This window comes from Callithrix jacchus, chromosome X (genome assembly GCF_049354715.1).
Source record: "Callithrix jacchus isolate 240 chromosome X, calJac240_pri, whole genome shotgun sequence".
In the NCBI taxonomy this organism is placed as follows: Eukaryota; Metazoa; Chordata; class Mammalia; order Primates; family Cebidae; genus Callithrix; species Callithrix jacchus.
The window spans coordinates 96,980,280-97,007,516 of record NC_133524.1 but is presented as its reverse complement, the minus strand read 5'-3'; the positions used below and the strand labels follow the sequence as shown (position 1 = coordinate 97,007,516).

The following is a 27,237-nucleotide window of genomic DNA, read 5'->3' as shown; positions in this document are numbered from 1 at the left end:
ATTTTACTTGAATTTAACAGAATAAAACACTGAAATAAAATGAAAGAAAAGCTGATCTTCAGACAAATTATTTTTAATGTAAAAGGTATTAGTTGTTAACATTCCTCTAAGGTTAAGAAAAAATATTATGAAAGCCATTGAGCAGTCGGTCACTTTTTTAGTGTTTTTTTTTTTTGGTAACAGCCTTATTGAGATATAATTCACATACTATACAATTTGCCTATTTTTGATGTACAATGCAATAGCTTTTAGCATATTCACTGAGTTTGCGTGACCATCCCCTGAATCAACTTTACAAAATTTTCATCATCTCAGAAAGAAACCCTTTTAGCTGTCACCCTCCCCCATCCCTAAGCAATCACTGATCTACTTTCTGTCTCTCTATATTTGTCTATCCTGGGTATTTCATATAAAGGACCATATATCTGGGTTCAATATATGGTCCTTTTTGACTGGCCTCTTTCACTTAACATTTTCAAGGTTCATCCATGTTGTAGCATGTATCAGAACTTCATTCCTTTGTATAGCCAAATAATACCCCATGATATGTATTTATCACATTTTGTTTATCCGTTCATCTGTTGAAGAACACTTGGATTGTTTCCACTTTTTGGTTAGTAAGAGTAATGCTGCTATGAACATTCATTAAGTGTTCTGTGTGGATGTATGTTTTGTTTTGTTTGCTTTTCTTTTCAAAATGGAGTTTCGCTCTTGTTGACCAGGCTGGAGTGTGGTGGTGCCATCTTGGCTCACTGCAACCTCCACCTCCTGGGTTCAAGCGATTCTCCTGCCTCAGCCTCTCAAGTAGCTGGGATTACAGGCACATGCCATCAAGCCCACCTAATTTTTGTATTTTTAGTAAGATGGGGTTTCACCATGTTGGCCAGGCTGGTCCTGAACTCCCGACTTCAAGTGATTTGCTCACCTTGGTCTCCTAAAATGTTAGGATTACAGGCGTGAGTCACCACACCTTGCCTGTTTTCATTTTTCTTTTATTTTTTTCTGCTTTCATTTTTCTAAGGTAGATACTTAGGAGAGGAGTTAGTGGTCATTTAAAAAATCTACCTGTTTCAATATTTAACGTTATTAGTGGATGCTTTGCTGTGAAAGAGGAAGCAGTTAGCTTTCTTACACTTCCCCTCAATTATTTCCTTCTATCTTCCCTATTTGTTACTCAAATTATTTTTCCTTTGTCAGGGTTTATAATATTTACATTCTCTTATATAACCATAAAGCATCTGCTTGTTTTATCTGCTTACTTTTAGTTTTATACTTAAAAGGATTGTATGCTTAAAACCAGGCCTTATTTCTGATTTATTTCTTGGTTGTCTCGATTTCATCATTGAGGAGTTCCTTCAAGAAGAGTTTGCAGGTGCTATATTTATTGTATTCTTATATGTTAAGAATGTCTGCCAGGTGCCTTTATACTTGAATGGTATATTGGCTGGATATGTTTTCAGACCACATTTTCTTTCCCTCAGAATGTTGTGGAGTTTATTCCATTGTCTTCTTCCATTGAATGTAACCGTGAAGAAGTCTGAGGACACCTTCACTCTTGTTTTTCTTTCTTATGGATGAGAGAGAAAGAGAAATTAGACTTACCTGAAAATTTTCTTTTCTTTTTCTTGAAGTTTAGTAACTTAACAAGGTTGTAATTCAATGGTGATCATTCTGTATCATCTTCCCCTATATGCAATATGCCCTTGATGAGTTCTTTCTTCATGCCTGGAAAATTTTTCTGTATCATATCCCTGAACTCTTTTTCTTTCTGTTTTATTAGTTAAGTTCTCTACCTCAGAGACACTGGATTTTCTTATCCTCTATTTTTGTCATTTTCTTTTACTATTGAATGCAATAGGAAAAATGGTGAAAGCAATTAACCATGATTAGCCCAACCCATTCCTCCATGCTGTTAATTTGGTTTTCAGTTATTTTCCCTCCCCTCCCCTTTTTCTCCTCCCTTCCTTTTTGCTGGTTCTAATTTATTTATTTGAATGAATTATCTTATTTAGGTTTGTTTGTTCTTTGCTGTAGTCTTCTTTCTCTTATTTTGTTGTTTTATCATCTTGTATTTGAATTCTTGCACTTCATTGAATTTATGTTTTTAGTTCCTCTGTAGTGTAAAGCACTCACAAGAAACCTACTTGTTTTGTTAGGGTTAAATTCTTCTCCAGAATCGGTTCTTTGTACATCTTGCAAATTGTTTTCGTTTCTCTCCACCCCATGGCTATTTATATATCTGCTAGACTATTTTATTTCATTTTACTCAACTTTAATATGGGAAGTTTTGTCTGTATCTTTTGTTTCCTCTGATATGTGAATTCTTCTCACCTCAACTTGAAACAATTTATCTTTTCCCCATTCTTAGGTATACTTTAAGGACTGAATATTGCTTTCTATATTTCTTTTCTTGAAACCTAAGAGGGTGGGTGCAAAAGGCAATTTGAAGTCCTGGGTTTTGGTCTCTTGAAATTCTCTTAAATGTCTTGGTTCAGGGCTTATTTGTCCCAGATCTGGGTTAATCCCCTAGCTCATACAGGTGCGCTGGAATATGATGTTTTCCAGCAGTCTTAACTGTCTCTGTTGGGGTTCTACAGTGGTACCTGGGGATACAAATCTTGAGGACTTCTGTTTCTCTTGACTACTCATTTGCTTAATCTGCAAATTGCCACATTTGAAGGGATTAGTTAAGGAGCTTTGCCAAACACAATTTTCTATTTTCTTAGTCATGAATTTTTGAAGTCTATGACTGTGAGGCTTTATTTTTGAACCATTCGTTTGTGGTGGCTAATTTTTGGCTTTTGTATGGTATGTGTTGTTTTTCCCTAACTTTCACTCACCCAAAGGGAAATGACTTTATCATATTTTATATGATTGTTGAAAAATAATATAGAAATGTATAAGTAAGTCCTCCAGTAACCTCACTGCTTCTTCCCTAGATAATTATCATTAATAGTTGTAAATAGTTTTGGCATATGGACTACCAAACTGTCTAAATATACATATGTGGGTTGGGTTCCTAAGTTTTAATTTCTTTTCTTTTTAAAGGATGATACAATATACATGTTAAGTGAAAAAAGTGAAAGAAAAATAACTTTACAAACTCAATAATACAGACAATCACATAGAAAATGCACAAAAGACATTTCACCAAAGACAATATAGAGATGTCAGGCACACGAAAAGATGCTCAACATCTTTAGTCATTAAATAAATTTGAACTAAAAATCACAATAGATGCTACTACATACCCACTAGAATGACTAAAATTAAAAAGACTGACCATGCCAGTTGTTGGTGAGGATGTAAAACAACTGGATTTAAAAAATTCTTTTCTACATTTCTTTCTTGCTATTATAAACAACTGGAATTCTTATATACTGCTGGTGGGATTGTACAATGGCATGGTTACTTTGTAAAGCGTTTAGCAGTATCTTAAAAAGTTCATTGTGCATTTATTTACCTTGTGATTAAGTCATTTCATTTCTGGGTATTTACTCAAGAGAAGGGAAAGCATATGTTTATACAAAGACTCGTATGTGAATGCTCATAGCAGCTTTATTTGTAATAGCCCAACCCTGGAAATAACCCAAATGTCCATCAGCAGGTGAATGGATATACTGATTTCTTTATATGATGGAATACTACTCAGCAATGGAAAGAAATGAACTATTGATACATGCAACAGCATGGATGAATCTCAAAATAATCATGCTGAGTGAAAGAAGCCAAGCAATAAAGAGTACATACTGTATGGTTCTGTTTATGTAAAACTCTAGAAAATACAAACTAGAAAGCAGTGACAGAAAGCAGATCAACACTTACAGGAAGGGCAGGAGGGATTAGAAAGGGTCAGGAGGAAATCTTTGGGAGTGATAGATGTGTTCATTAACTTAATTGTGGTGATAGTTTTATAGATGTCTACATATGGCAAAATGTCAGGTTGCACACTTAAACATGTGCAGCTTATTTATGTCAATTATTACTCTAAGTGTAAAAGAAAAAAATTGTAGAACATCTTTCCGTGTCAGCACCAAGGATCTGTTTTATTATTTTGACATCTGTATGGTGTTTCATGGTATATGTGTACTGTGATTTTTATCTACACAGCCTTGGGTGGCTGACTCATCTGTTCCAGGTGATGAGGCCCCCTTTTTTCTTTGTTGGTTAAGGATAAGAATGGCTTTCATTTGCTGAACCTGATTAACATATCTGACATCATCAGTCAGAATGTAATTTCTGAAACCTACTGCTGCTGGTTGTCTGTGATCTCTTGTCTCATTGGACCCAGAAGACTCTTATTTATCCTAAATGTGAAAACAGATTAAGTGACCATAAATGATCTTTCCCATGAAATTATGGATACTCAGAGATAATTTAATTCAACCCCCTTATTTTTGCAGAAAAGAAAGCAGGATAAGTGATTTACCTGAGATCATACAGATAGTTAGAGCCCAGGGCTCCCATCTCTTAATCTATTTTTTACTACACAGATGTCAAATAATTGCCTTTTTGCCCTTGGGCTGTTTATATTAGCTCTGGATTGGTATATATTAATCTCTAGGAAAAAAATACAAGCAAAAACCACTCTCCATGGGACATCATTAAAACTACCCCTCTGGAGGAATGGTTCTGCTTGGGTTTTTTGGCAGGGATATGGGGGACAAAAGGGGAAAAAGGACGATTCTGAAGTAAAAAATGAAATCAAGCCCCCTGCTATGTCTTGTACTATACAGCTAATACATCTTTCAAGGAATGACCAACATTTCACCTCTTGCAAGTCCTAGATTTCAACCCTGCTGTCTATTTTCACAGAACTGTCACAAACGTCATGTGACAACTTGGAGAGTTTATTCTTTACTGGATTTTGGTTACCTCATTCTTTGTTCATCTATTAGTTTGTTTGATTGACAAATATCTATGAATGCCTACTATTTGCCAGGCATTGTTTTAGGCCCTGGGATACACTGCTGAATACAAAAAGGCCCGTTGTTTCTGGGGCTTAGATTTGGAGGGTGGAGATAAACAGATAATCAAGTAAATGTATGGTATATCAGATGTTGACAAGTGCTATGGAGAAAATGAAGTAGACCAAAGGTATAGGGAATGCCAGGAATGAATGTGTGTACATATACTATTTTCATTAGGATAGCCGGGGCAAGTCTTAATAATGAGGTAACATTTGAGCAAAGACATGAATCAAATGAAGGAGCAAACCCTTAGGGTATCTTAGTTTTAGTTTGGCACCTTTGAGTGATATGAAACTGAGTGAGAAAGGGAGGCCTTAGAAGGAGATGAGGACAGAGATGAGGTGAGAAGCAGATCATGTTAAGACTTTGGTGGCACTTGTAAGCATTCTGTCTTTTACTCCAAGTAAGAAAGATGGCTCTGAGGGACACAGCTTTATATTGTCTTCTTATGAAAAATGGAGGTAAAATTTATATAACGTAAAATCATCATCTTAACCATTTAAAAATATAAAATTCTGTGGTTGTTAGTACTTTGAGAACATTGTGCAATCATCACCACGATCTAATTTTAGAACATTTTCACCACCCCAAATAGAAACCCCATAGCCATTAAGTAATCACCTCTATTTACCCCAACCCCTAATCTGCTTTCTGTCTTGATGGATTTGCCTAATCTAGACATTGCCTATAAATTCAGTCATGCAGTATGTGGCCTTTTGTGGCTGGCTTCTTTCAAGTAGCATAATGATTTCAAAGTTCATCCATGTTGTAGCATGTATCTAGATTTCATTTTCTTATATTGATGAATAATTGGTTATATGAATATGCCACATTTTGTTTGTCTAGTCATGCATTGATGGACATTTAGGATGTTTCCACCTTTTGGCTATTATGAATAATGCTGCTATGAACATTCACGTAACGTTTTTGTGTGGACATTTATTGTTCAGTTCTGTTGTGTAGGTACCAAGGAGTGGAATTGCTGGGTCATATAATAGTTCTATGTCTGATTTATATTTTAAAAGCTCATTCTGGCTGTTGTGTTCTGGATAGATTGTATAGGGACAAGGGAAGAAGCAGGATTAGTTAGGAGGCTACTACAACCATCCAGGAGCTTGATGATGGTGGTTTGGACCAGAGTAATGGCAATGGAGGCAGGGAGACTGGATCAGAGTCTAGGTATACATTGAAGGTGATTTGCCAACAGATTTTATTTGTAATGTGAGAAAAAGAGTAACAGATGATTCTTAACGTTTTTGACTTGAGAAATGAAAGGAGAAATTTGCCATTTGATGAGACAGAGCAAAGAGCAGCTTTGGAGGAGGGTTAGGGCTCTGGTTTTGGGTTTGCTGTGTTTGAGACATCCAAGTGGAGACATTGAGTAGGCCATTGGAAAAACAAGTCTGGAGTTTGAGTACGAGAAAATTTGAGGCTGGGCACGGTGGCCCACGCCTATAATTCCAGCACTTTGGGAGGCTGAGGCGGGTGGATCACCTAAGGTCAGGAGTTCAAGACCAGCCTGGCCAACATGGTGAAACCCTGTCTCTACTAAAAATTCAAAAATTGGCTAGGTGTGGTGGCACAAGCCTGTAATCCCAGCTACTCAAAAGGCTGAGGCAGGAGAATCACTTGAATTCAGGAGATGGAGGCTGCAGTGAGCCGAGACTGTACCACTGCACTCCAGCCTGGGTGACAGAGACTCCATCTTAAAAAATATAAAAAATAAGTAAAAATAAATAAAATTGAGTTTTTAACTTATTGAGGATATTTAAAGCCATGAGAATAGATGAGATCATTTAGGGATAATTCTAAATAGAGAGGAGGAACAGCCCGAGGAAGAAGTTTGGACACCATTAAAATATTAGAGGTCTACAGGAGGAGTAGGGACGAGCAAAGGAGACTGAGAAGCAGCAGCCAGGGAGGTTGGAAGAGGAAACCAGGAGAGTGTGGTGTCCTGGGAGCCAGGGGAAGTTATTTGAGATATTCAAGGAAGAATGGATTTTTTCCCCCCTTTTCCTACTTCTCTCACTAATTCTTTGAGGTAAGGGGCCCCAGGAATGGTGTCCTTTCCTTGAAAGATGAGAACTGCTGTTTTGAATTCCCAGAGTCATCCTTCATGAAGGCAATTAAGCTAAAAAAGATTTCTGGTCACTTGAATACTGTCTTCTAGACATACTGCTTATTTATGGTTGTATCTCAGCCCCACTGAGGGCATTTATTCAAGAATTCAGTCAATAAAAATACTTGGGTACACACTCTATGCTAGTCTCTCTTCAAGGCATTGGGAACACATTGGTAAATAAGATATGTGGTCACTGGTCTTATGGAACTTTGCCGAATGGAGGAGAAAGACATTAATTTGTTTAAATTATTGAACAAAATAAATAATTTGTTTAAAAGACATAAACAAATAGTTACATATGTGGTGACTGTTGGTAAGAAATCAGGATGCTATGGGAGCACAGAGGAAGCTTACTAATCCAGATTTAGGGTAGGGGCGTGGCCTGAGAGACATGGAGGAATTGACATATAAGGAGAGATCTGAAGAAGGAGTAGATTTAGCCAGGTGAAGAAAAGTGGCCATTGTGAAAAGAACATCCTAGGCAGATAAAAGAGGGAAGATGGAGAGCTTCAGGATATTCAGAGAACCAAAATAGCTTCATCTTTCTGAAATATAAAGTTTGAGGAGGAGTGGGGGTGAAAGATGAGAGTGGAGAAGGGTGGCAGGGGCCAAATCATGTGGATATTCTTGCCATGCTAAGGAGTTTCAGCTAAATCCCAAAAGCAATGGAAAACTGCTCAAGAGTTTTAAAAGTATACTGAGGCTGGGTACAGTGGCTCACGCCTGTAATCCCAGTACTTTGGGAGGCCAGGGCAAGTGGATCACCTGAGGTCAGGAGTTCAAGACCAGCCTGGAACATGGTGAAACTCCATCTCTACTAAAAATACAAAAAATTAGCAGGGTGTGGTGGTGCATGCCTGTAATCTCAGCTACTTGGGAGGCTGAGGCAGGACAATTGCTTAAACCTGGGAGGCAGAGGTTGCAGTGAGCTGAGATGGCGCCACTGCACTCCAGCCTGGGCAATAAGAGTGAAACTTCATCTCAAAAAAAAGAAGTATTCTCAGCTGGGCACCATGGTGCATGCCTGTACTCCCAGCTACTCAGAAGGCTGAGGCAGGAGGATCACTTGAGCCTAGGAATTAGAGACTATAGTGCACTATGATGGCACCTGTGAATAGCCACAGCACTCCAGCCTGGGCAACATTGCGAGACCCTATTTCTTAATTAAAATTATTATATGTTTAAAGTACACCCATGTTTATTTTAGAAAAATCGCTCAGGCTACAATTGTGAACGGATTGGAAAGAGGCCTGACTAGAGGTAGAACCTGCTTCCTTTCAATATTGGCTCTTGGTTTTTATTGTAGTGTGCTATTTGAAGTGCCAAAGCTGAAAAGTGGAAAGAGTGCATTGGAAACTGAGAGTGAGAGTCTGGATAGCTTCACAGCTGACTCAGATAGCACCTCCAGGTGAGGTTTCCTCATTTCTCTCATCTCCACACTACCCAAGTTGCGATTTTGTTCTGCAGCATCAGTGTTCCTGACTTCTGTCCTCAGGAAGTTGAATGGAGTATTTCCTCTGACCTCACCAGAAGTCTTTTCCGTAGCACGTGTACTGATTTGGCTCTGAGCACAGCTTCCTGGATCATATTGGCTTCCCCAGTCAATTCCCCCAGTACCTTGGAGTATTCTTCTTAGCCCTGTAGCAACTGATGCTGCTGTCCTTTAAGAATGAGGGATCTGAGTGTTTGTGTTTGTGCAAAGTTGCTTATCTGATCTTCTGCATTCCTTCCAGGTAAATCAGATGTGAAGTATACCTTCTGAATTTGGTTATTACCATGACCCAAGGCACTGGCTTTCCTTCCATAGAGCTTTGATCTCTGGGTGCAAGGGGAAGGGGAGGAGGTGACTTAGTTATAACTTGTGAATCTATCTCCAGGAGAGACTCTCTGGAAAAATCTGGCCTCTTTCCAGAATGGAAGAAGATGTCTGTTCCCAAATCTCAAGTAGAAAAGGTAAGCTGCAGGTTACTGAGCCACCTTCCTTCCCTCCCTTCCTTCCCTTCCTCCTTTACCTCCCTGTCTCCCTCCATCTTTCCCTTCCTCCCTCCCCTTCATTCTTCTCTTCCTCTTTCTTCCCTCCCTCCCTCCATTCTCTTAGGCAGAATTTGAATCAGGAATTTAACTAAACAAATTTCAGTTCAGAGTCACTTGGGAGCATTTTCTAAGGTTTTGGTTGAAATGTGTGAGAAAATAGGTTTTGTACTATTCCTAGGCACATAATCTTTCCTTTAAGTTTGTCATAGTTTCGGGAAAATCTGAGCCTCATTCTTCTTAAGGCTATCCTTCCTTACTCCTTCTACCTGTCCATCTGTCCTTTTCCATTTTCGTGCCCTTGTTCCTTTCTAGGAAACTCAGCCTGGATGTCAAAATGTGGTATTTGTGGATGAGGGTGAGATGATATTTAAGAAGAATACCAGGAAAATCCTCAGGCCGTCAGGTAACTGGTTTCCCTTACTGGTCTTTTGGGACTAAAGTTCTGAGTACCCTTGATGGGCTCTTGGTAAGGAGAAGAATAGGTTTCTTCTGATTTGGCTTTTTGGTTTTCTCCTCAGAGTACACCAAGTCTGTGATAGATCTTCGCCCAGAAAGTGGCCCCTTGGGAGACAGAAGCAAATCTGTCCCAGGCCTCAATGTAGATATGGTAAGTGCCCTTGTATTTTACTGTCACTATATGAAATTTTATTTATCTAGATTTGGCTTTAGTACCTGAGATTCTCAATCAACCTATTTAATTCTTTAGGAAAAGGCAACATGAAACTTGATACCCCAAATTTCTGAAGTAAATCTGGTTCCTGATTTGCTTAAAGGAAAGGACTGTCTTTGCTATCTCTTTTCTTTCTTTCTCTTTCACAGTGTCTCACTCTGTTGCCCAGGCTGGAGTGTAATGGCACAATTATAGCTCAGTGCCACCTTGAACTCCTGGGCTCGAGCTGTCCTCTCACCTCAGCCTCCTGAGTAGCTGGGACTTTAGGCATGAATCATCATACCTGGCTAATTTCTTTCATTCATTTTTTTTTTTTTTGGGAGAGATGGGTGTCTCACTATATTGCCCAGCCTAGTCTGGAATTCCTGAGCTCAAGTAATCTACACTCTTCTGCCTCCCAAAGTGTTGGAATTACAGGCATGAGCCACCATGCCTGGCCATCTCTTTTATTTTCTAATAAATTGCTGGATATATGACTGGGGATCAAATAAATACTTCTCTTGGTTAAAATATAAAGAGATAGCTGGGTTGGGGAAAGTCTAATGGAAAAGAGTTATAGCTTTTATGAAAAACATTAAATATTCTTATCTTATTCTTTGAGATATGAGAAGGATGGTTGGAATAGAGCTGGGAAGCCTGAAATGGGAAGACATATAAAAAGAAGAATATGTGCATATACATACAACTCGGAGCTTTATGACAATTATGGCTCCCACTAAAGGAAAGGTGTTAGTCTTTGAAGCTAAAGAAAGGTATTTCTTTTATTAATTCTGAATCTATATTGTTCTAGGAAGAGGAAGAAGAAGAAGAAGAAGAAGAAGAAGACATTGACTACTTAGTGAAGTTACATCGCCAGAAGTTAGCCAGAAGCAGCATGCAAAGTGGCTCCTCCATGGTAAGTTCTATTAGATCTGTGGGTATAGGCATATTGGGGTGCTAGGAAGAAAAGAAGCACCTCCCTAGAGCAGACTCGGGACCTGGGGAAACCATCCTAGTCACTCTTTTCAGGTAAGTAAGATGCGTTTGTTTGTTCCTATCCTCAATTTAGACTATAGATGCTTAGTGTACATCTAGGTGACTTCCTGAGTCCCCATCCTGGAGATTATTACATATAGATAATTAAGGCTGGGGACATTCTTCATCACAGCTTTGTGAGCAATAACCTCAACTTATCCTTTAAAGAGGTACCCAGGCTGTGAAGTGAGCAAGATCAGATTTCTTCATCATAGCGCACTCTAAATTCCCAACATTAAAGGAAAGTGAGTGTCATGAGAGGGGCCCTGGCAGGGTTAGTCAACATCAGGGTATGGCTAACAATCAACAACACCAGTAAGGATAATGAAGTTAAGGGAACATTTATGAATCAGGGCCTGGTTCTGTTATAAGCATGGAGATTGATATTTAGGGAAAGAGTCAAGAACAAGAGTAAACAGAGTTTGTTCACATTCACAGGAAGAGAAGGTCAGCTCACAAGACCAATTACTACCAGAAAGGAAGGTGCCTTTTCACTTCTGGTCGGGTTTCCTCCTTCCCACTCACTCCCAATTCTGGCTGAATCTCTTTTCTCTATAGGTCCTGATAGACATAAGGTGGATAAGAGAAACCCACCTTGTTTTAGTTAGTGACTAACACCATTCTAGCCGATGTTTTAGTGTATATAACACAGTTCCCAAATGGACTTACGTGCACCTTGCCTCTGCTCCCTGCCCGCCTCCTGGGGCAGATGAAAATGAACACTAAAATTTGTACAACCAGGAGAAGAAGAGAAGCTAAGAGGCTAGGTGAGCCATGAACTGATTTATTCACCTGAACAGTTATGAGTCCTGGTAGTTCTCTTTTACCCTCTGGGTCAAGGAGTGTGGGCAGCACTGGATCATTGCAGGGGCTTCTGAATCTTCTGTTCAGTGACTGTGGCTTTATCATGAGGGAAGATATGAACAATGTGGCGGGGGTGGAGTGTGCCTTCCCCAGATGTTCGTGAGTGCTTTTTCTTCAGAGTACAATCGGCAGCATGATGAGCATCTACAGTGAAGCTGGTGACTTCGGGAACGTCTCTGTGACTGGCAGGATTGCCTTTTCCCTGAAGTATGAACAGCAAACACAGAGTCTCGTCGTCCATGTGAAGGAGTGCCACCAGCTGGCCTATGCTGATGAAGCCAAGAAGCGCTCTAACCCGTGAGTGCTTCTGGAACCTGACTGATGCTCTGAGACTGGAGAACAGACCCCAGCATCTGTCTGGGCACTCTTGAACAGAGCTTATCCCTTTCCTTGGGAGCAGGGAGGTGTGATGTAGGAAAGGAACCAGGATTGGGGAAAAAGCAAGAATGGCATGTCTAAGAGGGCTTGAGGTGACATTTTTGACATCACATATCACCATGCCATATTCATATGGAGAGCAGGAAAGTGAAGAGCAGGCTTGAGAAAGGCCAGCAAATTACTCAGTATACTCTTTGGTTTCTAGGTATGTGAAGACTTACCTTCTGCCTGACAAATCCCGCCAAGGAAAAAGAAAAACTAGTATCAAGCGGGATACCATTAATCCACTATATGATGAGACCCTCAGGGTAAGTATCTAGACCCCAAGGGTAGAAGAACCTGTTTTGTCTTGTGCCCGAGGCTGTAACTATTCCTCTGCAACATGGCCAGGTGACATGAGTTTCAGTGGGCCATGTCTGTGTGTGAGGATACATTGGGTACCTGTTCACATCCTGATTTCCCAGTGAAGAGAACAAAGGTGCTCCGCCTTTCCTGGATTGTTGTGAAGTTGGAGATTCACATGGCCACAAATCTCATTTTAAAAAGACATTTGAGATAAGGAATCTCCTTGTCAGTTGTTTTTGGACGACTCAGTATTCTCTCACCTACTCAAGGAAAATCTAATTTTCCAGATCTTCCTATGGAATATGGTAGGTTTTTTATAAAATGAGGTAAGTTGAGGCTTTGAGTGAGGAAACTCAAAGTGCTTAGGGAATATAAAGGAATTTGGTATTCAGGACTAGTGACTTCAGGAATGGTTGCTCAGGTTTTGGAATATTCTTGTCTGAGGAATTATCCTAAACTAATAATCATCTTGGGCTTCTACTTTCCCTTCCCAGTATGAGATCCCAGAATCTCTCCTGGCCCGGAGGACCCTGCAGTTCTCAGTTTGGCATCACGGCCGTTTTGGCAGAAACACTTTCCTTGGAGAGGCAGAGATCCAGATGGATTCCTGGAAGCTTGATAAGAAACTGGATCATTGCCTCCCTTTACATGGAAAGGTAGTCTGCTTTAATAACTCATGCAGTTTGGATTTGAGGTAGAATTGTCTGCAGTAGCCTCTGCTGGTCTATGTTGGTAGTGTCTTTGAATGTAGTCTTCTCTGGAGTTCTAGTGTCCCCTGCTGGTGTTTCTGAGTTTGACAGCAATTTCAGAGGCATTTGTACATCCAGCGTGCTGTGTAAATCAGGCAAAGTATGAAGCCATGGTTTTGCTTTGAAATAATGTTCATATGTGTCCTAAGCTTTGCCTCCTAACCTTCCAGAATCTGGGTGTATCCTAACATCCTAACTCACACCTCTTCTCCAAGCTAACCTTCTGTGTATATCCTAATCTGCACCCTTTTGCCAAGCTACCGCTTTACTTCCAAGGGGGAAGTAAAGCAGTTCATGGAGCTCCAATTGCTATACTCTTGGTCACAGAGGCCAGGGAAAATATAACTTTGGAGATGGCAATTCGGGCCAGAGTGTAGCAATATGGCATAATCACGCCTGGGATCTGAGTGCAGACCTGTATTGGAATCCTGGTTCTGTCACTTGCCAACTATAGATGAGTCACTTACCTTATAAAATAGGGTAGAGAAATCATCTGGTTAAGATGAAATTGCTAAAACAGGGGACTTATTTAGCAACTTCTCGATTATCAGAACTATACAATGATATGACAAAGTTCATCTTTAGTTTTTTTTACACTAGCATTTTAAATGTTTAAAACAATACATGGTCCATAAACTATCTTTGGGAAGTTAGATGAGAAACTAGTCATGGTGGCTGCCTCTAGGAATGGAGACTGAGGTAGAAGGAATATTTAGTTGTCTCTATATCCCCCTTTTAAGCATTTGAACTTTTAACCATGTTAAGAAAATTAAGCCAAAATGGACTTATATACACAAGGTTCAAAATTAAAATAATGTAAAGTATATTAAATGGAAAGTAGGTTCCATTCCCTAGAAATAATCACTGTTAACAGCTACTTGTGTATCTTTCTAGAAATTTTGTATGGCCGGGTGCAGTGGCTCATGCCTGAAATCCCAGCACTTTGGGAGGCGGAGGCAGGTGGATCACCTGAGGTCGGGAGTTCGAGACCAGCCTGACCAACATGGTGAAACCCCATCTGTACTAAATACACACACAAAAAATAGCTGGGCGTGGTGGCACATGCCTGTAATCCCTGCTACTTGGGAGGCTGAGGCAGGAGAATCGCTTGAACCGGGAGGTTGAGGTTGCACTGAGCCAAGATTGCGCCATTGCACTCCAGCTTGGGCAACAGAGCAAAACTCTGTCTCAAAAAAAAAAAGAAAAAGAAAAAGAAAAAAAGAAAGACATTTTGTATTAAGCAGCCCAGATATGCATCCGTGTATTTATATATATATATATATATATATATATATATTTTTTACACAAACGGTCTCACATGAACCTCATTGTACACATCTCTTTTTTTTTCGTTTAACAATATATCATGGACATCCTTTTGTGCCATCACTTAGAGATCTATCTCATTTTAATTGTCGCTGCATGGTATTTTTTCATGTGCCTGTATTACAATTTGTTTACCATTCCCCCACTAATAGACATTTAAATTGTGTGAATTCCTTTTTGCTCTTAAAACTATTCTATAATATATTTTGGTCTTCTTTTGTGAATGTAACTGTCAGAGAAATTCCTGTTGGTGGAATTGCTGAGTGAAGGGAAATATACATCTAATATTTTGATATCTGTTGCCCTTGCAAAAAAAATAGTGACAACATTAAATTTTCCCTTTAAATACTAATAAAAACAGGAATGCATTCAATAGCACAGTAAGATGATGATAGTCAACAAAAATATGTGTATTTCAAAATAGCTAGAAGATTTGAAATGTTTCCAATGCAAAGAATTGATAAATGTTCAAAGTGATGGCTATAACAAAATATCACGTGTACCCCATAAATACATGCTAGTATTATATATCAATAAAAAGACAGGAAAGAAATTATTACCAAACTATAACATATTATTACAAATTTAGAATTTCTTAACCATTTGGCACCCAAGTCATTCTCTACAGTCAATATAATTACATTGGAAATGTTGCTGTAAACCATCATGAACTACTGCGAATAAAACTGCTTTATATAAAGAGAAGAAACCACATTAACATGGTGATATTTGCTCTTTGCAAATATTTGGAGCCAGAATAAAAATGTGCTACTGAAACAAATATACCAGTTTTTAGCTAATGCTAAACTCCAATGAGAGTCCACTGAAACTCACAGAAATTTTCTAAAACATTTTCTAGAAATGAATAAATTGTGTAGACATTTTATAAACAACCAAAAAAGCCATCCCCATATTATGTATTGATTTTAATTTCTACATTTGTCATTTATGGTTTTCTTTTCATTTTTCCCCTAGCGATCCATTTGCTCCCATGCAGTTTTCCCTTGCCTGGATCAATCTCCTGATTCTTTTGTGTCTCTCACATATATTAAACTATATCTTCTGAGTATGGTACATTGATCCAGACCTATGGATTATTGGCTTCCCAGCATTGGTGAGGACCTAGGTTAGCCAATTAACACAGGCAAGGCCAGGCGTGGTGGCTCATGCCTGTAATCCCAGCACTTTAGGAGGCTGAGGTGGGTGGATTGCTTGAGCTCAGGAGTTCAGGACCAGCCTGGGCAACGTGGTGAAACCCCATCTCTACAAAAATTAGCTGGGTGCGGTGGTGTGTGCCTATAGTCCCAGCTGCTCGGAAGGCTGACACTGGAGAATCACTTGAGTTTGGACTCAGGTTACAGTGAGCTGAGATCGCGCCATTGCATTCCAGCCTGCCTGGGCTGTGGGAGTAAAACACTGTCTCAAAAAAATATATATATATACAAGCAGGTAAAAGGGCATCTCTAGTCTGCACCAGCTCATGCTCTAGATATTGAAGCATAAGGAACAAAGTCATTCAGAGAGAGCCAATTAGAGTGAAGCAGCTCTGCCAACCAAAGCCAAAGACAATAGGCCACCTGCTACTCATCCCATTCATTCATTCATTCATTCAGTAAATATTTATGGAGCACCTGTGCCAGGTACTTTGCTAAGTGTTGGACATACTTGGATGAACAAAAATAGGCTTCATTCCTGTCTCCTGGCCCTTCGACTTGAATGGTAGAGACAGACGTTGATCAAAGATAACTTAAATAAATGTAAAATTTATAATTGTGGCATATTCAAATTCGTGTAACAGAGTTTCACCTGGCCTTCAAATCTTTGCAAGCCCTCTTTTTTTCTTTTTGATGGGGAGGGACAGGTTCTGGCTCTGTTGCTCGGGCTGGAGTGCAGTGGTGTGACCTTGGCTCACTGCAACCTCCGCCTCCTGGGTTCAAGTGATTCTCATGACTTAGCCTCCCAAGTAGCTGGGATTACAGGCCCACACCACCACATTAGCTAATTTTTGTACTTTCTGTAGAGATGGGATTTTGTCATGTTGCCTGGGCTGGTCTTGAACTCCTGGACTCAAGCATTTGCCCACCTCAGCCAACTGCTGGGATTACAAATGTGAGCCACTGCACCTGGATGAACGTCCTCCTTTTTTTTTTTTTTTGCAAGCCCTCTTTTTAAAAATACGTTGTGTTTTTAAAAATCATACAAATGATATAAACTATTCTCATTAAAAAGACACTAAATGTGAATATAGAGTGAAAAAGTAAAAGCATTCTTTCCTTTCCCTATTCTGTTCCCCTCCCTAGAGGAAGTGAGGATAAATTTGTCCGAATCTTGGGTTTTTCTATGCAGTGTAGTATAGTCTTCAAAAGCATGGACTCTGGAACCAGTCTGTCTGAATTTGAATCCTGGCTCTGCCAATTACTGTGTGACCTTGAGCAAATTACTTAACTTCTCTGTTCCTCTCTTCCATCACTTGTAAAATGGGGATAATAGTACCTATCTCATAGAGACAGTCATCAAACCAAATGAGACATTTAATGTGCTTATAACAGTGCCTACCACATAGTAAGGGCTAATATAAGTGATAATGATAATCATCATTTATATACATATATATTTACATGTACAAATATGAATATATTTTAATATAAGTGGGATATTTTTCTGCATCTTGCTTTGTTGACTTAACCCTACACCTTGGATATCTTTCCATGTCAGCATGTACTGATTCACTGCATTCTTTTTGATGGCTGTAAGCCATATGCCTTACAAGGACACTACAATTATTCCTTTAACTCTATCTATATTGATTGCCATTTAGGTTGTTTTCACTTTTTGGCTATGACTAGCAATGCTGGTAGCACGATTCTCCATCATGGTGTCAGTCCATTGTGAGTTTGTATGGCAGCCTTGCTTGAAGATCTTTGAGAGTATTTGGAATTTAGTAACTATACCCCCAAAGTGGCATAATAGTGGGTATTGCAGAAGACTCTTTGTTGGTTCTCCTTCTAACGAAACTGCCTTAGAAACCTGGGGCTGCCATGGCCTAGGGACCCTGGATTATATTCATATGAAGAAGTATCCTCTTTTGCCCTGATGCTGTTCTTGGGGGATAATTTTAGAATTTTCTCAGGGAGAGGTCCCAACAATTCCTGAGAAGCCCAGCTTGACCTGTTGGGTTTCCCTATGTTTCAGATCAGTGCTGAGTCCCAGACTGGCTTGCCATCACACAAAGGCGAGTTGGTGGTTTCATTGAAATACATCCCAGCCTCCAAACCCCCTGTTGGAGGTGACCGGAAAAAGAGTGAGTTTTCTTTGGGGACCTGGATTTAGCTCTTAGTCTTCTGCACAGATTCTGTGCAAGGCTGGTGCTGGCTACTGGCCAGCACTATTGGAGAGATCAGATTGGGATGTTCCCTGGATCTGCTCGGGAGATTCCTTTACTAGGGAAGCCTCTTGGTGTTTTTTTCAACCAGAAGGGAATGCCTTAGAGTTGACATTCTTTTCTTTTTTTAGGCTATTAAATGGACTTGGTCTTGGTCCAGCTGTGGCAAGCTACAGAAACTTTGGGGCTGAGAAGGGTGGCTAGGAGAGGTGGTAAAGTATAAAGGACAGGAAGTTGCAGGTTGAGGAAGAGTAATTCAACATGCCAGGCACTGTGTTAGTGACTACAGTTGTGTAGATGAGTAAACCATATTTGCTTTCCCTTGAGGAGCTTAAGTTTTGCAAGAAAGACAGTCATGTGCTAAAAGGACACAAATATAGGAGTGGTGAATTATGTCTGGTTACATTTGGGAGAGCTTTGAAGAAGAAGTAACATTAAAACTGGACCTTAAAACTTTACCAGACACAAAAGGAGGATGAGGAGAGAAGAGCATTTTCAGAAGAGGTTAACATGAGCAAAAGTTTTAAATGTGGGGTTGTATGTGCGTGTGTCTCTTATTTTAGTGGGATTGGAGTTTTTTTGGTAAGCTAGATGTGGGTGTGGGGCTGGAGTGTGACATGAGGTGGGAGCCTGACTGAAGAGGGCCTTGAACTTAAAGAGTTTCACTTGATCCATTGGCAATGTGTAGCCCAAGTTCTTTGAAAAAATATACCTTTGGCAGAGTCACATCTAGAAGGTTTGGGGGAATCAATGAGATCCCCCAATGAGGGTATGTAGGGTGACTAGAGAAGAGAGGCAAGTATAGAACCAGAGAGATCAGGAACATGTTAAAAGGTGAGGAGAGAAAGAAACATCAGTGATGTAAAAGGTTATCAGGAGAGAGCTTCAAGAAGAAGGGGTGGGGGTTATCAACAGTATTGAAATACTACAGGGGGGTCAGACCAGATTAGGTCTGAGAAGACATGGCTAATTGGCATTAGATTGCATTTTCAGTGAAAGCAGAAATCAGATTTCACTATAAACTAGGCTGAGTGAATGGACAAAGAAGTAGAGGTGGTAAGTGTAGACTTTGTTTTTCCTCAGGGTAATTGATGGTGAAAGAAAGTAGATGGAGAATAGCTTGAAGAAGAGATAAGATTAAAGGGAGATTTTCTTTTAGAGGTTTTTTTTTTTAAAGAGATGAGATTAGTATATATTTAGACTGAGGGGAAGGGACTAGTGGAGAAAGAGATATTTAAATTGGGAGGTGGGGATTGAAATTGATGATGTCTGATGAGTCCTGTGAAGTGGGGATGGAATCAAGAACTCAAATGGAGGAGTTCCCTCTTTTTTAAATCATTAAACCTATATCAGGCAACTTTTTGTCTCTAAGCCTCAATTTCCTCATCCATAAAATGAGGGAAAAAATAGTGTGATTCTCATAGAGTTGTTTTGAGAATTAAATGCTTAACATAGTATCTGGCACATAGCCAGTTTTCAATAGGCATTTATTGATATTGTGGTTGTTATTAGTAGAGCGCCCATTGCTTACTGGCGGGCACTGTGCTAGGCACTGAGGAGACAGGACAGGCATGGTTCTGTTATGGAGCTTGCTGTCTTTAGGAGCAAGGAAAGAAAGTGTTGCATAAAGAAGGCTCAAAATGAATCTAGAGGTGTAAGGGGCTCACTTGCTATGGCTGACATCCCTTACAGGTAAAGGTGGGGAAGGGGGAGAGCTCCAGGTGTGGATCAAAGAAGCCAAGAACTTGACGGCTGCCAAAGCAGGAGGGACTTCAGACAGCTTTGTCAAGGGGTGAGTCCCTCGACCAGCCTCAAACTAACCAGTTTCAGAACAAGAGAGAGCTAAGGGAAGAACCCAATTTAGCTTTCTCTGTGGATATTATCCAGTGTGTCCTACCACTCCCAGCAACCAAATTTGTTACTGAAATTAGGTAATGGCGAAACCTCCACCACCTTTGCACTGGTCTGAGCCCAGTTTTGACTGGGCTGTAGTGTTGATAACCCAAAGAGGAGGGTTGTAGACAGGTTCTGACTTTTGTCTGACTCATGCTCTTAATTCTGGATAAAAGTCTGTGTGTTCTGACTGTCTATATTTGGGAACTCAGGTCTTTCCCCCCCCAACAATTTTTAACCTTTCCCCAAATTACAGATCACCCACTGACTTAATTTATCTAGAAATCATGTTTGGCTGAGCTTATAGATATTACTGTTGGTTTTGTTTAAAGAGATAAATTGTCTAGTAGAAACAGAGCCAAATATTTAAAACCCGTTTTCAGTGGAGCACAGAATAGCCTCACTAATACTCTTATATTCACTTTCTCTCTAGGTTAAAGGAATTGAATCAGGTGAATGATGTAGTAGAGGCAGTGGGAACTGTGCTTCAGCAGATTCAATGAGGGGCGTGTGTACTAGGATCTGGGTGTGGGTTCATCTTCCTGGGCTAGGCCTGTGATAGGGGAAAGGGGAATTTAGAGAGATACTGCCAGCTTTGGGTAGGCTGTTGATTACTCCCTACCCTCTGCCAGATACCTCCTTCCCATGAGGAACAAGGCCAGTAAACGTAAAACTCCTGTGATGAAGAAGACCCTGAATCCTCACTACAACCATACATTTGTCTACAATGGTGTGAGGCTGGAAGATCTACAACACATGTGCCTGGAACTGACTGTGTGGGACCGGGAGCCCCTGGCCAGCAATGACTTCCTGGGAGGGGTCAGGCTGGGTGTTGGCACTGGTGAGATCCCCTCCCCTATCCTTTCTTGTTTAAAAGGCTTCTTGTCTATTTTACTCCTAATACCACCCCTCCCCCCAACACACAAAGCTCCTCTGTATGACAGTTGTCTTCTTTCCTTTCAGTAAATATTCAGCCAATACTTATTGAGTGCCTACTATGTGTCAGGCCTAGGGGAAGGATGAGCTCATGCACTGATATGTGTACAGATAAATGTGACCCTGATTGCCAGGAACTCCATCATATTCCCACCAAAAAAAATCTACAAACCTACCTATATGTATATACCTATACATTCCATCCTCCATCCTGTTAATAATGAAATAAGGGTCCTTGCTAGCAAAAGCTAAGCTCTCTGCAAGTCCTCTGGACCACCTCCCTCCCCCTTCTCAATGACCTCACTTCTATAATCTTCATGTCTCAGTTTTATCCTCCCTACCTACCAGGGTTAAATACAGATATGCTCCGGTATTTCCAATCTTATGAAATGAAAATAAACCTTCCCTTGACCACACTCTAGTTTCTTAAAAAGAATTGCCTCCACTTCTCACCTCTCCTTCAGCTCTCCTTCACTGTGATCTGGCTTTTGTCTCACCATTCTACTGAGCAGTTGCTCTTGCCAAAATGTTGTTCTCATCTCACTAGAACTTTTAGCATTATTCAACATAGTGGATCACTCCTCTTTGCTTGAAACACTGAGCTTCTATTGACACTGTACTGTGATTCCCTTTTAAGTCACTGCTCACCCCTTCTCAGTTTTCTTTGTAGGTGCTTCATTCTGTACCCAAACTCTAAATGTTGGTGCTTTGCAGAGCTTAGTCTCGGATCCTCTTCTTTGCCCTCTCTGCCAGTCTCTGCACTTGTATATTAATATACTTATATATTAATAATCACACAGAGCATTTAACATGAAGCATCTGGACCGATTTTTTCACACATGTAAGCTAATTCATGTCAGTTTCCTGTTAAAATCTCTCAGTGGCTTTCTATTGTGCTTAGAAAACGATCCAAAGTTCTTATGCCTCCAGGCCCCTGTGTAACCTGGGCCCTCTATTCCTTTCTGATCCGTCTTGTATCACTCTTCCCCTTGTTCACCATGCTTCAATCACAATGACTTTCTGCTCTCCAAATATACCAAGCTCATTCCTACTTCAGAACCTTTGCAATTATTGTTTTCTCTGAATGGAAATTCTGGTTCCTTCTTATCCTTCAGGTCTTGGCTCAAATGTCACCTTCTCAGAGAGTCCCTTAGACTGATCCATCTGCACAGTAGGTCCTGATCCAGGCACTACACATCACCCTATTTATTTACTTCATAATGTTAATCTCACTACCTGAAATAGTCTTAGTGGTTTACTTGTATATTTTCTGTCTTCTCTATTAGAATGAAAGTTGTCTGAGAACAGGAACTTTTTCTGCTTTGTTTACTAGTGTCTCCAGAGCCTAAAAGAGTACCTGGCATACAGTAGGCACTCAATAAATGTTTGCTGAATTAATGGGTGATATAAAAGGGAATAGGAATGGGGCTACCTATGATCCTCAATTCTGGCCTGGAGTCTGCAGCTAGAGGAAAGGTGTTTACCTTTAAAAGAAAAAAGTTGGCCAGGTGTGGTGGCTCACGCCTGTAATCCCAGCACTTTGGGAGGCTGAGGCAGGGAGATCACGAGATCAAGAGATCGAGCCCATCCTGGACAACATGGTGAAACCCTATCTCTACTAAAAATACAAAAAGGTTAGCTGGGCATGGTGGTGCGTGCCTGTAGTCCCAGCTACTTGGGAGGCTGAGGCAGGAGAATTGCTTGAACCTGGGAGGCAGAGGTTGCAGCGAGCCGAGATTGCGCCACTGCATTCTAGCCTGGTGACAGAGCAAGACTCCATCTCAAAAAATAATAATAAATAAAAAGAAAAAAGTTTAAATACAGTTGGCAACAACTCTGGCATGAGGTGTCAGGCACTAGAACTCTGTAACAGCCTCAGAACAGGAAGTCTCTAGTGACTGTGTGCCATTTGGAGTCTGATTTCATCAAAACAGAATCTCTTGACAGAGTCTCAGGAGTATAGAAATACATGTACAGAATCAACAGGAAGCACTTCCCAGACTGCTGTGCCCATCAGCCCATCTTCATAGGAAACTGCCTGTTATGGGGTGGCTACTCTTGCTGTACAACCCATCTTCCCTGGTGGGCTGCGTGGGGCCCCTCTTTAGCGTCCTCTGGTGTTTCTCCTCAGGGATCAGTAATGGGGAAGTGGTGGACTGGATGGACTCGACTGGGGAAGAAGTGAGCCTGTGGCAGAAGATGCGACAGTACCCAGGGTCTTGGGCAGAAGGGACTCTGCAGCTCCGTTCCTCGATGGCCAAGCAGAAGCTGGGTTTATGAGTCCCTGTCCTCTTCTGCAGGTCCAGCCCTGGGAAGGGCAAGTCAGAGGAAGTGAAGAAACCAAGAGCAAAGTTTTATAATTTAATTGAGTGTGTGTGTGTTTGTGTGTGTGTGTACAAACATGTATTTTTTACAAATCTCATTATGCTGGCTAGAGTGATGCAGTCTCAAGAATAAGCATCTCTTCAAAATGTTTCTGTGTATAATCTAGTGTATTTTCAGAGTCCATTGTCTCTTATGTCTTTATAAGGTTTACTTAAAAACATATTTTAAAACAACTTTTTATCTTCTGTCTTGCTATTATTGTTCCTACTTCCCTAGGAAGCCCTGGCTACCTTTGGCATTAGGACCAGTCTGGGTTTTAAGGCTCTGGGAAACAGGGTTGAGTTACTAAAGACAGAGGAATGCAGGGGAGAGGAGAGTAGTTCCTCCCTCTTTCTCCTCTCCAATTTATGCTTTTAACTTACGTTCTACCTTGATAAACTTCTGGAACTTGGCTTTTAAATTTAATTTTTCCAGTTTTTAAGCTGTTTCCACCTTGCTTTGGCTTAATGCTTTTCTTTGAAATGCCAACAGAATTCCCAAGCTTTTTCCAGTTCTAGACATCTTTACTAAACCTTTGGGGGACCCTTATAATGGAGCTGCTTTAGAAAAGCACTTTAGTTAGATAATGGATTTTGGCTAAGTCATGGGCATGCCCAGTGAGAGGAGTTGATCTCAGAGGACCTCAGTGACTGAGGGTAAAGTGTCTCACAGCCTATGCTGAATTTTCTACATTTTAAACTGATATTGCAGTCATTGGAGAGAGAGCTCCTCATTTTGCTAATGAAAGATGAGATATATTCACCCTCATGTACCACACCTTAGTGTTTGTGTCTTAGTGTTTGTGTCACACAGAGCATTGTCTACATCCCACTGTATCAGCCAGAAGAACCAAGTGTTATCTAAACTAGCCCAGTGTTTCTCCAGGCTGGCGACTGTTAGGGCTCTAAGTGAATGTAGGCAGAGTGTTCCTGTTATTCTGACTTCCTGCCTGGTGAGCTTTCAGTTCCTATTGTTTCCGAAATTTGACCTACATATTATATGGGCGTAGTGTGTTGAGAGGCTTTTCAAAGAAGGGTCTGGTGAGCTAAGTTTCATCTTCTGGTACTCATTGATCCAAACTGACCTTTTTATTCTGATAAGCGTTTCTACCCAAAGCTGTATGTGGAAGGAGTGTATAGCAGAGAGGAAATCAGTTTCAACAGAGTCAGCTGCTAGCTGATTTCCTATAAAGACACTGGATTAAGGGCAGCTACAATGGTTTCTATTGTATTTATGAACTGAATGGAGGAATGTTTTCAAAGATTGATTTGGTGTGGATTGCTATTGTAATGGAAGGCATAACTTGGGATCCTGGGCTGTAACTTGCTCTTTTGTTTCCCACCCCCCTGACATGTATGTGTGCTTTAATAAAGCTTTCTCACTTGTCAAATGTTTGCATGTGTTAGTTCTATAAATGCTTTTGTCTGTGATGTCCTAACTCACTGTTGCTTTTCCCATGGCTTGAAGGATAAGAACCAAAGAGACAAATGCTCTTCCTTAACCATCCTGTGCTGATTGAAGAAAATTCGCTTTTGCCTACATTGCTCTCTGATACCTTAAATGCCTGATACATTTGCTGAGCTCTCATCCCTCGTCCTTTGTGTTTGGTATCTACCTTTTTTAGTTTTGTAGACTCTCCTATGCTGGAGGAAGGAGAGAGATGTTCATACAGGAGGTGAGGGAGGACATTCCCTGCTATAAGCACTTTTTTCTGGATCCTTCAGTTTCTCTGGGAGGCGGGGACTTTTTCTTTCACTCCTCCTACCATTATGTAGTTTTGAGAGAGAAATAACACAGGTGCCAAGTAACCCAGCTCAGAAATAAGGCTTTTGATTTCTAGGTAGAACCCAAGCAATTCTTGACCTCTTATGCAAAAGGGCATTAATATATACCAAATGCTTTTTATGCACAAGTCTTCATATACTATTTCTTTAATTTCTCCAATAAGCTTATGAAGTAGGAAATCTTCCCATTTTACAGATGAGGAAACTCAAGCCCACTATCACATGACAGAGTTGGGCTTTGAACCAAAGTCTGACTCTACTGCACTATGAGGCCTCCTGTGAGAATGATATGTGTGTTATGAGTGAAGAGTCAAAGGAAGAGATGACTCATCTAAAATATCTTAAAGAAATAAGTTTAATTTACAAAAAGGACAATCAGAATGCTTTGGACATTACCTAGCCAACTTAGTGACTGTACGGCTTCTGAGTGTGTGTGTGTGTGTGTGTGTGTGTGTGTATGTGTATGTATGAGAGAGAGAGAGAGAGAGAGAGACAGAGAGAGAAAGGGAGAAAGGGAGAAACAGGGACAGGCAGGAGAAGAGAGAGTGGTGCAGGGAGGAGAAATGGGGCAGAGGTGGGCAGAAAGCAAGAGATACAATATATACAGGGGTTGGGCTAGCCCCTTTGGGTCTGGCTGTGGGCCTTATTCTGCTGCTGTCTCTCCCCTACTTTAGGAGTTGGGATTTCTCAAATCCTCATCTTCAAATGACTACAAAGGAGGTTACTGTAAAACTTTACCTAAAGAAAGCAAGATTGACTTGACTATTCAAAAGAAATTAAAGGCTCCTCAGTTGCATATAAATGTTCCTGAGTCAGGCCCAGGTGGACCTCTGTTCAGGAGGAAGTAGGCCTCCTCTCTTTGGGCCTTTAACTTACAAGCATTTCCTGGTTTGCCACTTGAAGTGTTAGTGATAAAGACAAGGAAGGGCATTCATCTCGCCCAAGGTGCAGTCTTTGCCTTTGGAACCACAGACCTAGTCTGACCAGAAATTTCCCACATGAACTCATTGTATCTGTCTTCTGCCCACAACTTACCTGCTGCCTCTCACAGCTCCCATATTTCCCTAGAGGGAAGAGGGAGACATGACCTTTTTGCTCCAACTTTGAACATATCCTCCATGTTCTAGTCTACCCAGCAACTCCCTAATTTTTTACTTTGCATTTAAAAAATGATATTTCCACTAAAACCCCAGTGGAAGCAGCTTCTCTCTGACTCACTGCTCTCCCCATTTGTTCTGGGCTCATGATTTATGCCCTATCACTCTTTTTAAAGACTGAATTTTCTCAGGTTGAGAGCTTTTCGTTTCCCTCTTTCATCCTGAGCCCACCCTGAGCCTTGTGTCTGGGTGGGATTATAGAACACGGAAACGTTCTCCTTGCTTACAGCTTTCAGTTGTCTTTAAATGGAAAGTAGGAAAAGAAGTGGCGTCAGGATGGCATAATGTCTAAGTACATTGCCTCTAGAGCCAGACTGCTGATGTTGAAATCCTGACTCTGCCCCTTACTAGCTGTCTGATCTTAGGTAAATTGCCTAATCTCATTCAGCTTCAATTTCCTCATCTGTAAAATGGGGTTAATGATAGTACCTACCTCATAGGGTTCTTGTGAAGACTTCAGAGTTGATCAGTAGAGTGTTTAGAACTGCACCTGGCACACAGTGAGTGCTCCAGCATTATGAGCTCTGCCTCCCCACCCAGCCTGCTTCCTTCTGCCCTCTAGTCATCCACTGATGACCCCCTGAGAAAAGCTGAAGGAGAGAGGCTGCTGAGTCTTAGCTATGACTCTGGGTTCCATTGACTATATGAAAGAAGGTTCTCAGCAGCAAGGGAGAAAACACTTTGCTTTCAGACACTGGCACACCATTGAGAGAGACTGAAGTCAGAGCAGGGATTTGTGTGTGGCTCCACTTCAAATTTATTTTTAGGCCTGGTAAGGCTTTTGTGCTTTTATGACTTCCACCTGCTCTGTGCCATCTCTCATAAAGGGATGAGTATCTGAAGAAGTTAATACAGGAGGCTGAGTCTGTTTTTCTTTTCTTTCTCTACGACCTGCAGTGGTGGTTTTGAAGTTTCCTAAGTAACAAGTTGGGGGCCCCTCTGATGAAGGGAGAGAATTGTTTGTCTTTTGCTACTGAAACTGGAGACCTTAGGAAGAAAGGGTTCTTGCCCATTAGCCAGCTAGAGGGTCCCTTTCTGCTCTGATTGGATACATCTTCCCACTGCAGTGTTTTCCTAACTGTGAAGCAATGGTTCAGATAACATTTGCTACCCAATGCCCTAGAAGGGGAAATGACAAGCAAGTTCAAGAATGTTTTGTACCCTGCTACCCTCCTCCCCCATCCTTTGAGGAAAATCCAGCTACATTTGCTTCAAGTTTAAGCTGGTTGTCTGTTGTGCTGGTGCTGCC

At 40.8% G+C, this 27,237-nt stretch overlaps 1 protein-coding gene across 3 annotated transcripts in view; it reads left to right on the top strand.

Moving 5' to 3' along the window:
• SYTL4 (synaptotagmin like 4) overlaps positions 1-24,437 on the top strand; it is a 53,577-nt gene extending 29,140 nt beyond the window's left edge. For 2 of the 3 annotated variants that reach the window (XM_008989589.5, XM_008989590.5), the window contains 12 exons: positions 8,399-8,500; positions 8,970-9,045; positions 9,439-9,529; positions 9,645-9,733; positions 10,587-10,691; positions 11,793-11,971; positions 12,258-12,360; positions 12,892-13,053; positions 17,665-17,773; positions 19,547-19,646; positions 20,380-20,588; positions 22,815-24,437. In XM_008989589.5, coding sequence (XP_008987837.1) covers positions 8,399-8,500; positions 8,970-9,045; positions 9,439-9,529; positions 9,645-9,733; positions 10,587-10,691; positions 11,793-11,971; positions 12,258-12,360; positions 12,892-13,053; positions 17,665-17,773; positions 19,547-19,646; positions 20,380-20,588; positions 22,815-22,963 — 1,474 coding nt within the window. In that variant the 3' untranslated portion in view covers positions 22,964-24,437. Of the gene's footprint in view, positions 1-8,398; positions 8,501-8,969; positions 9,046-9,438; positions 9,530-9,644; positions 9,734-10,586; positions 10,692-11,792; positions 11,972-12,257; positions 12,361-12,891; positions 13,054-14,040; positions 14,401-17,664; positions 17,774-19,546; positions 19,647-20,379; positions 20,589-22,814 lie in introns of those variants that run through there. The other variant, XM_054251504.2, reaches the window with a different exon arrangement.
• Positions 24,438-27,237: the final 2,800 nt, after the last annotated feature.